General features: G+C 39.9%; 1 protein-coding gene across 1 annotated transcript; it reads left to right on the forward strand.

The window, feature by feature from the left end:
- The first annotated feature begins 10,022 nt into the window (after positions 1-10,022).
- LOC128067412 (peptidyl-prolyl cis-trans isomerase A-like) lies at positions 10,023-10,553 on the forward strand. Its single transcript, XM_052660437.1, has one exon. It carries the CDS (start codon positions 10,023-10,025, stop codon positions 10,551-10,553), a length of 531 nt encoding a protein of 176 aa, XP_052516397.1.
- Positions 10,554-10,822: the final 269 nt, after the last annotated feature.

A 10,822-nucleotide genomic window follows, 5' to 3' on the forward strand; every position in this document is an offset into this window, starting at 1 on the left:
TAATACTCAGAACTATTCTGGCAGGAGAATTGGAAGGACAACTTCAAGTCCCCAGCAGATACTTTTCCTTCCTGCAAAGCTAGTATTAATTTTCAGCTTGTACTTCCTGCTGAAAACTATTTTGATTGGTCACATATCTGTTCTGATGGAAGTACCCAGGCCACAGTTGATGTTGCAATTTTGGATAAAACTCTTTTGTATATGTAAAATAAATTAAAGCTTTTAAAGGCATCTTACTGCATCATGTGTATTTCCCTGTTGCTATTATTTAGTTACTAAGTCATGTGCAACTCTTTGTGGCCTCATGGACTGTAGCAGGCCAAGCTTCTCAGTTCTCCACTATTTCCCAGAGTTTGCTAAAACTCAGGTTCATTGAGTTAATGGTGCTATCTAGCCATCTCTTCCTCTACCATTGCTCCCTTCTCCTTTCACCCTCAATCTTTCCCAGCTTCAGGGTCTTTTTCAGCGAGTCAGCTCTTCCCATCAGGTGGCCAAAGTGTTGGAGCTTCAGCTTTAGCAACTGTTCTTCCAGTGAATATTCAGGGTTGATATTCTTTAGGACTGACTGCTTTGATCTCTTTGCAGCCCAAAGGACTCTCAGAAGTCTTCTCCAGCCTCAATTATTTGGTGTTCAGCCTTCTTTATCATCCAACTCTCACATCCATACATGACTACTGGAAAAACTACGTGTGTGCTCATTCCCTCAGTCATGTCCAACTCTTGCGACTCCATGGACTGCAGCCTGCCAGGATACTCTGTCTATGGAATTTTCCCAAGCAAGAATTCTGGAGTGAGTTGCCATTTCTTCCTCCAGGAGAGCTTCCCCGGCCAGGGATCAAACCTGCCTCTCCTGCATTTTCTATATCGGCAGGCAGATTCTTTACCATTTAGCCACCAGGGAAGCCCATTATAGCCTGACAGACTAGAGGTATCAGAGAGCAGCATCAAAACCATAGCTTTGACTGTATGGATCTTTGTCAGCAAAGTGATGTCTCTGCTTTTTAAAATGCTTTCTAGGTTTGCCATAACTTTCCTCCCAAGGAACAAGCGCCTTTTAATTTCATGACTGAAGTCACCATCCATAGCAATTTTGGAGACCAAGAAAATAAAATTCGTTAGTATATCTAATACTAGTTAATCTAATACTAGTGTTACAAAAACCCTGGAACTTTACATTTTGTTGTCACTGCTTTCTGAGCACAGCAAATGAGGCTGTTCAGCATTTTGCTTCTGTTTACCTTTTCCTTTCTCTAGTTTCCCTCCATCTTCCCACCACTCATTAATAGATACAAGTCATTTCTAAGGGCTCAGAGAGCTTTTTGTCTTTTCTGCCCCTTCTATGGGAACTCCTTTGCTCCCTGGAACACTTCTGTTCAATTTTTAAATAATCTTAAAAACAACCTTCTGTAGAACATTACCATATTTATGCTACAATAGACTCCTGTACTTAAACATCTCAAAAAAATTATATTTTTTGGCTGCCGTTAATTTGATTTCATGTTTCCCTTTAAACTAGAAATTTCTCATGGATGGAAATTCTGATTTTCAACAGAGGTTTGATTTTTTCCAAGCTGTAAAAGCATAGGAATTTTTTTCAGGAGAAAATATTGAAGAAAAGGAGAACAGAAAAATGATTGAAGAAAAGAAGAACAGAAAAATGAAAGAAAGGCAAAAAAAAAAAAAAAGGCAAGAAGGTGATGGAAAAAGAAAGATATATTTATGCACGATTGAGTTAAATCTGCTAGTAGTTGTGTTTTTTTGTTTTGAGATTTCTAATGTCTCAATTTGTAGTTGGTTAAAGAGGGAGGTTGATTGTTTTACCTTAATGTGGATACCAGTTATATTTTCCAATATGTACCAAGTGCTACCAGCCAAGAAATACAATCTACATGTGGGTCACTGGGAAACTCAATCACGTATAAATATTGAATGAGTACATAAGAATCCAGATTCAAGTAGAATTTGATCCTTGTTTAGACTGAAAGCTCTTTAGTGAATTATTGGGAACGTTTTACTTAAGGAACGAGATGATGATGATTTACCAAACTTTTTAGCTTCTATTCCTTGCACAATATCTGGCTCGTAGCAATATTTTATTCAAAATGTAGGTGAATATTAAAACAATAGTCTGTACTCTATGCTTGTTGACTGAGCCCTGATTTTATTACTAAGTAGTGCTCTATAACCCATGCGAGCCCCAGTTTCCTCTGAAGAGGAACAAATGTATATCTACTTCCTTTTGCTGTTCTGAAGATTACCAGAGATAATATATTTTAGAAGACTGATTTTTTTTTAATATTAAAATACTTAGGAAATCTGAATTATAGCTATTAGGAACAGACTGAAATAGGTTAATCAGTTCTCCTTATAAGCAATAGCAATTTTGAGGAGGCAAATGAGAAAGAGTTATTGGTAAATATTAAATATTATGAGGGTTAATGCTAAGGGTCAATTTACCTTTTTTTCCCAGTTTCATAGCTCAAATTATTCTTTTCATGCCTTATCATCTTATCAGTTAAAATTGTCTATACTTAGCCTCACATTGTAAATACAGCCAAGAAGTTAAAACAGCCAAGGTATATCTTAGAGAGATCCAAATAAATAGATCACTGCTGACAGATTTGTCTCCATAACAATCTATCACTGAAACAAAAGCACTTCCACTAGTAATCTATAAATATCAGTTGAGCACTAAAAGAAATTTCTAAGAAATATACCATATCAATTACTATAGAAGCTATGTTTTTTAAAATAAAAATTTATCAACTTGTGTCTGATTGGGTGCCGTTCATCAAAAAACTATGGTTCTATTTGGTTTAGCATTGATCTTTAGGAGCTGAAGTGCTGGGTTTAACTCTTTTGTTCTGTAACTTTTATTAAAAAGTTCTTCACCCATTTCTCCCACGCCTTTGGCACCACCAATCTGTTCTTTTGCATCTATTAGTTTGGCTTTTTGTTTATTTATTTGTTTTTAGATTCCTTGTTTCAGAGAGATAATACAGTATTTGTCTCTCTCTGACTTATTTCACTAGCCTAATACCATTTAGATCCATCCATATTGTTGAAAATGGAAAGATTTCATTGTGTTTTAATGGATAAAATTATTTAGGTATATATCACCATTTTTTATCCATTCATTCATTGAAAAACATTTGATTTGATTTCATATCTTGGCTATTGTAACTAATGTTGAAATGAACATACAGGTGTATATATTCTTTCTGAGTTAGTGTTTTCATCTTCAGATAAGGATCTAAAGTAAAATTTCTGGCTCCTATGGTAGTCCCACTTTTAATTTTTTGAAGACGCTCCATACTTTTTTGAAGAAGCTTCATAATTTTTTGAAGATGCCATAAAGAATGCACCAATTTATATTCCTAAGTGTGGCCGAGAGGAGCTGCCCCACGTCCGAGGTCAGGGGCAGCGGCCTAGAGTGTCACTCAGGCTGTGACGGTGCAGGAACGGCCGAGAGGAGCTACCCCATGTCTGAGGTCAGTGGTGGCTGGGAGGAGCCACCCATGCCCGAGGCCAGGGCTGGCGGCTAGGAGGAGCATCCCGAGGAGTGGTGGCTACACAGGCTCAGGTGGGCCTAGAGGAGCTATCCCACATTGAAGGTCAAGAACAGTGGCAGTAAGGAGATACCCCTCGTCCAAGGTAAGGAGCAGCAGCTGTGCTTTGCTGGAGCAGCCGTGAAGAGATGCCCCACACCCAAGGTAACAGAAACCCAAGTAAGAAGGTAGGTGTTGCAAGAGGGCATCAGAGGGCAGACAAACTGAAACCATACTCACAGAAAAATAGTCAATCTAATCACACTGGGTCCACAATCTCGTCTAACTCAATGAAACCAAGCCACGCCTGCGGGGCAGCCCAAGATGGGCGGGTCATGGTAGAGAGGTTTGACAGAGCTAGGTCCACAGGAGAAGGGAATGGCAAGCCACTTCAGTATTCTTGCCTTGAGAACCCCATGAACAGTATGAAAAGGCAAAATGATAGGATACCAAAAGAGGAACTCCCCAGGTCATTAGGTGCCCAACACACTACTGGATATCAGTGGAGAAATAACTCCAGAAAGAATGAAGGGATGGAGCCAAAGCAAAAACAATACCCAGCTGTGGATGTGACTGGTGATAGAAGCAAGATCCGATGCTGTAAAGAGCAATATTGCATAGGAACCTGGAATGTCAGGTCCATGAATCAAGGCAAATTGGAAGTGGTCAAACAAGAGATGGCAAGGGTGAACGTCAACATTCTAGGAATCAGCGAACTAAAATGGACTGGAATGGGTGAATTTAACTCAGATGACCATCATATCCACTACTGCAGGCAGGAATCCCTCAGAAGAAATGGAGTAGCCATCATGGTCAACAAAAGAGTCTGAAATGCAGTACTTGGATGCAATCTCAAAAATGACAGAATGATCTCTGTTCATTTCCAAGGCAAACCATTCAATATCACAGTTATCCAAGTCTATGCACCAACCAGTAAAGCTGAAGAAGCTGAAGTTGAGCGGTTTTATGAAGACCTACAAGACCTTTTAGAAGTAACACACAAAAAAGATGTCCTTGTCATTATAGGGGACTGGAATGCAAAAGTAGGAAGTCAAGAAACACCTGGAGTAACAGGCAAATTTGGCCTTGGAATGTGGAATAAAGCAGGGCAAAGACTAATAGAGTTTTGCCGAGAAAATACACTGGTTATAGCAAACACCCTCTTCCAACAACACCAAAGAAGGCTCTACACATGGACATCACCAGATGGTCAACACTTAAATCAGATTGATTATATTCTATGCAGCCAAAGGTGGAGAAGCTCTATACAGTCAACAAAAACAAGACCAGGAGCTGACTGTGGCTCAGATCATGAATTCCTTATTACCCAATTCAGACTTAAATTGAAGAAAGTAGGGAAAATTGCTAGACCATTCAGATATGACCTAAATCAAATCCCTTATGATTATACAGTGGAAGTGAGAAATAGATTTAAGGGCCTAGATCTGATGGATAGAGTGCCTGATGAACTATGGAATGAGGTTTGTGACATTGTACAGGAGACAGGGATCAAGACCATCCCAATGGAAAAGAAATGCAAAAAAGCAAAATGGCTGTCTGGGGAGGCCTTACAAACAGCTGCGAAAAGAGGAGAAGTGAAAAGCCAAGGAGAAAAGGAAAAATATAAGCATCTGAATGGAGAGTTCCAAAGAATAGCAAGAAGAAATAAGAAAGCATTCCTCAGTGATCAATGCAAATAAATAGAGGAAAAGAACAGAATGGGAAAAACTAGAGATCTCTTCAAGAAAATTAGAGATACCAAGGGACTATTTCATGCAAATATGGGCTCGATAAAGGACAGAAATGGTCTGGACCTAAGAGAAGCAGAAGATATTAAGAAGAGGTGGCAAGAATACACAGAAAAACTGTACAAAAAGTATCTTCACGACCCAGATAATCATGATGAGGTGATCACTAACCTAGAGCCAGACATCTTGGAAAGTGAAGTCAAATGGGCCTTAGAAAGCATCACTATGAACAAAGCTAGTGGAGGGGATGGAATTCCAGTAGAGCTATTTCAAATCCTGAAAGATGATACTGTGAAAGTGCTGCACTCAGTATGCCAGCAAATTTGGAAACTCAGCAGTGGCCACAGGACTGGAAAAGGTCAGTCTTCATTCCAATCCCAAAGAAAGGCAATGCCAAAGAATGCTCAAACTACTGCACAATTGCACTCATCTCACATGCTAGTAACGTAATGCTCAAAATTCTCCAAGCCAGGCTTCAGCAATACGTGAACTGTGAACTTCCTGATGTTCAAGCTGGTTTTAGAAAAGGCAGAGGAACCAGAGATCAAATTGTCAACATCCACTGGATCGTGGAAAAAGCAACAGATTTCCAGAAAAACATCTATTTCTGCTTTATTGACTATGCCAAAGCCTTTGACTGTGTGGATCACAATAAACTGTGGAAAATTCTGAGATAGATGGGAATACCCGACCACCTAACCTGCCTCTTGAGAAATCTGTATGCAGGTCAGGAAGCAACGGTTACAACTGGACATGGAACATCAGACTAGTTTCAAATAGGAAAAGGAGTACGTCAAGGCTGTATATTGTCACCCTGCTTATTTAACTTATATGCAGAGTATATCATGAGAAATGCTGACTGGAAGAAACACAAGCTGGAATCAAGATTGCCGGGAGAAATATCAATAACCTCAGATATGCAGATGACACCACCCTTATAGCAGAAAGTGAAGAGGAGCTAAAAAGCCTGTTGATGAAAGTGAAAGTGGAGAGTGAAAAAGTTGGCTTAAAGCTCAACATTCAGAAAACGAAGATTATGGCATCCGGTCCCATCACTTCATGGGAAATGGATGGGGAAAGAATGAAACAGCATCAGACTTTATTTTGGGGGGCTCCAAAATCAGTGCAGATGGTGACTGCAGCCATGAAATTAAAAGATGCTTACTCCTTGGAAGAAAAGTTATGACCAACCTAGATAGTATATTCAAAAGCAGAGACATTACTTTGCCGACTAAGGTCCGTCTAGTCAAGGCTATGGTTTTTCCTGTGGTCATGTATGGATGTGAGAGTTGGACTGTGAAGAAGGCTGATGGCTGAAGAATTGATGCTTTTGAACTGTGGTGTTGGAGAAGACTCTTGAGAGTCTCTTGGACTGAAAGGAGATTCAATCAGTCCATTCTGAAGGAGATCAACCCTGGGATTTCTTTGGAAGGAATGATGCTTAAGCTGAAACTCCAGTATTTTGGCCACCTCATGAGAAGAGTTGATTCATTGGAAAAGACTCTGAAACTGGGAGGGATTGGGGGCAGGAGGAGAAGGGGACGACAGAGGATGAGATGGCTGGATGGCATCATGGACTCGATGGACGTGAGTTTGAGTGAACTCCGGGAGATGGTGATGGACAGGTAGGCCTGGCGTGCTGCGATTCATGGGTCGCAACGAGTCGGACACGACTAAGCTACTGAACTGAACTGAACAGTACACAAGGGCTCATTTTTTTCCATCTGCTCGTCAACAGTTACTTCTTGTCTTTTTGCTAATAGCCATTCTAATAGCTGTAAGATGATATCTCATTGTGGTTTCAATTGCATTTTCCTGATGATTAATGCTACTGGGCATCTTTTCATGTACTTTTTGGTGATCCATATGTCTTCTTTGAAAAATGTCCACTCAGATTTTCAGCCCATTTTTAATTGGATTTTTTTTTTTTCTGTAGGAAAAAAAAAAACTGTGTGAGTTATCAACTTCTTATCTGATACATGATTTACAAATATTTTCTCCCATTCATTAGATTGCCTTTTCATTTTATTGATGGTCTCTTTTGCTGTGCAGAAAGTTTTTAATTTGATATAGCCCCACTTATTTACTGTTGCCTTAGTTGCTTTGCTTTGGGGTCAAGTTAGGAAAAAAAAAAAAAAAAATCACAAAGGTCTATGACATGGAGCTTATTGCCTGTGTGTTCTTCTAGAATTTTCACAATTCCAGGTCTCACTTTAAATCTTTAATCAATGTTGAGCTATTTTTTGTGTATTGTACAAGATAGTTGTTGAGTTTTTTCATGTGACTGTCCAGATTTTTCAACATCATTTATTGAAGAGCCAGTCCTTTCCCCATTGTACATCTTGGCTTCTTTGTTGTAAATGATTGGATTTATTACTAGGCTCTCTGTTCTGTTCCATTGGTCCATATTTCTGTTTTTATGTCAGTCACATACCTTTTGATTATTGTAGCTTTGTAATATAGTTTGGAATCAGTGAGCATGATGCCTCCATCATTGTTCTTCTTTCTCAGTGTTGCTTTGGCTGTTTAGCACCGTTTTGGTTTAATACAAAATTTAGCATCATTGCTCTATGTCTATGAAAAAATACTATTGAAATATGATGGATATTATCTTGAGTTTGCAGATTACTTTGAGTAGCATGGACATTTTAACAATATTGATTCTTGCAATTTATGAGGATGTCAGACCTCTCCATTTCTGTCTCCTTTTCAAGTTCTTTCACTAATGTCTTGTTAAGATATTTCTTGGTATATATCTGGTGTCTGTCAAAGTAGGAACCAGGAAGAAAGTATCACTAAGAATAGTAATGGAAAACATGTTGCTGTTTGGAAGGTGACTGACAAAAAGGAATTTATTCTCCTTGAGTTCTTTTTAGCACCAGACAAGCAAGGGCTTGTTGATATGGAGGCCATTGTTGTTCTTTAGTCACTAAGTCCTTTAGGACTCTTTGTGACTTTACAGACGGCAGCACACCAGGCTTCATTGTCCATTAGTATCTCCCAGAGTTTGCCCAGATTAACATCCTTCAAGTCGGAGATGCTATCTAATCATCTCATCCTTTGCCTCCCCTATCTCCTTTTACAGCATCGGACCTTGCTTCTATCATCAGTCACATCCACAACTGGGTATTGTTTTTGCTTTGGCTCCATCCTTTCATTCTTTCTGGAGTTATTTCTCCACTGATCTCCAGTAGCGTGTTGGGCACCTACTGGCCTGGGGAGTTCTTCTTTCAGTATCCTATTATTTTGCCTTTTCACACTGTTCATGAGGTTCTCAAGGCAAGAATACTGAAGTGGTTTGCCATTCCCTTCTCCAGTGGACCACATTCTGTCAGGTCCAGTGCTGTAAAGAGCAATATTGCATAGGAACCTGGAATGTCAGGTCCATGAATCAAGGCAAATTCGAAGTGGTCAAACAAGAGATGGCAAGGGTGAACGTCAACATTCTAGGAATCAGCGAACTAAAATGGACTGGAATGGGTGAATTTAACTCAGATTATACCTACTACTGCAGGCAGGAATCCCTCAGAAGAAATGGAGTAGCCATCATGGTCAACAAAAGAGTCCGAAATGCAGTACTTGGATGCAATCTCAAAAACGACAGAATGATCTCTGTTCATTTCCAAGGCAAACCATTCAATATCACAGTCATCCAAGTTTATGCCTCAACCAGTTACACTGAAGAAGCTGAAGTTGAATGGTTATATGAAGACCTACAAGACCTTATTGGAACTAACACACAAAAAAGATGTCCTTGTCATTATAGGGGGCTGAAATGCAAAAGTAGGAAGTCAAGAAACACCTCGAGTAACTGGCAAATTTGGCCTTGGAATGTGGAATGAAGCAGGGCAAAGACTAATAGAGTTTTGCCAAGAAAATGCACTTGTCATAGCAAACACCCTCTTCCAACAACACCAGAGAAGGCTCTACACATGGACATCACCAGATGGTTAAAACTGTAATCAGATTGATTATATTCTTTGCAGCCAAAGATGGTGAAGGTCTATATAGTTAACAAAAATAAGACCAGGAGCTGACTGTGGCTCAGATCATGAATTCTTTATTACCAAATTCAGACATAAATTGAAGAAAGTAGGGAAAACCGCTAGACCATTCAGGTATGACCTAAATCAAATCCCTTATGATTATACAGTGGAAGTGAGAAATAGATTTAAGGGCCTAGATCTGATAGACAGAGTGCCTGATGAACTATGGAATGAGGTTCATGACATTGTACAGGAGACAGGGATCAAGGCCATCCCCATGGAAAGGAAATGCAAAAAAGCAAAATGGCTGTCTGGGGAGGCCTTACAAATAGCTGTGAAAAGAAGAGAGGTGAAAAGCAAAGGAGAAAAGGAAAAAATATAAGCCTCTGAATGGAGAGTTCCAAAGAATAGCAAGAAGAGATAAGAAAGCCTTCTTCAGCAATCAATGCAAAGAAATAGAGGAAAAGAACAGAATGGGAAAGACTAGAGAATTCTTCAAGAAAGGTAGAGATACTAAGGGAACATTTCATGAAAGATGGGCATGATAAAGGACAAAAATGGTCTGGACCTAACAGAAGCAGAAGATATTAAGAAGAGGTGGCAAGAATACACGGAAGAACTATACAAAAAGTATCTTCACGACCCAGATAATCACGATGGTGTGATCACTCATCTAGAGCCAGACATCCTAGAATGTGAAGTCAAATGGGCCTTAGAAAGCATCACTACGGGCCTTGCAGATGCCACCACCCCGGAGCCTCCTTTGCTGTCTAGCCATGGTCAACCCCACCGTGTTCTTTGACATCACTGTCAACGGTGAGCCCTTGGGCCGCATCTCTTTTGAGCTGTTTGCAGACAAATTTCTGAAGACAGCAGAAAACTTTCGTGTTCTGTGCACTGGAGAGAAAGGATTTGGTTATAAAGGTTCCTGCTTTCACAGAATAATTCCGGGATTTATGTGCCAGGGTGGTGACTTCACACGCCATAATGGTACTGGTGGCAAGTCCATCTATGGCGAGAAATTTGATGATGAGAATTTCATTCTGAAGCATACAGGTCCTGGCATCTTGTCCATGGCAAATGCTGGCCCCAACACAAACGGTTCCCAGTTTTTCATCTGCAATGCCAAGACTGAGTGGTTGGACGGCAAGTATGTGGTCTTTGGCAAAGTGAAAGAGGGCATGAATATTGTGGAAGCCATGGAACGCTTTGGGTCCAGGAACGGCAAGACCAGCAAGAAGATCACCATTTCTGACTGTGGACAAATCTAATAAATTTAACTTGTGTTTTACTTAACCACCAGACCATTCCTTCTGTAGCCCAGGAGAGCACCCCTTCACCCCATCTGCTCGATATATCCTATAATCTTTGTGCTCTCGCTACAGTTCTTTGGGTTCCATATTTTCCTTATCCCCCTCCAAGTTTAGCTGGATTGCAAAGTTAAATTTATGATTATGAAATGAAAATTAAACAATTTAAAAAAAAAAGAAAGCATCACTACGGACAAAGCTAGTGGAGGTGATGGAATTCCAGTGGAGCT

The sequence above is a fragment of the Budorcas taxicolor genome, chromosome 22, assembly GCF_023091745.1.
Source record: "Budorcas taxicolor isolate Tak-1 chromosome 22, Takin1.1, whole genome shotgun sequence".
Classification (NCBI taxonomy): Eukaryota; Metazoa; Chordata; class Mammalia; order Artiodactyla; family Bovidae; genus Budorcas; species Budorcas taxicolor.

Bases quoted from the DNA above. Each gene is read 5' to 3' on its own strand.
- LOC128067412 (XM_052660437.1), top strand. From the start codon at position 10,023: ATGCCACCACCCCGGAGCCTCCTTTGCTGTCTAGCCATGGTCAACCCC.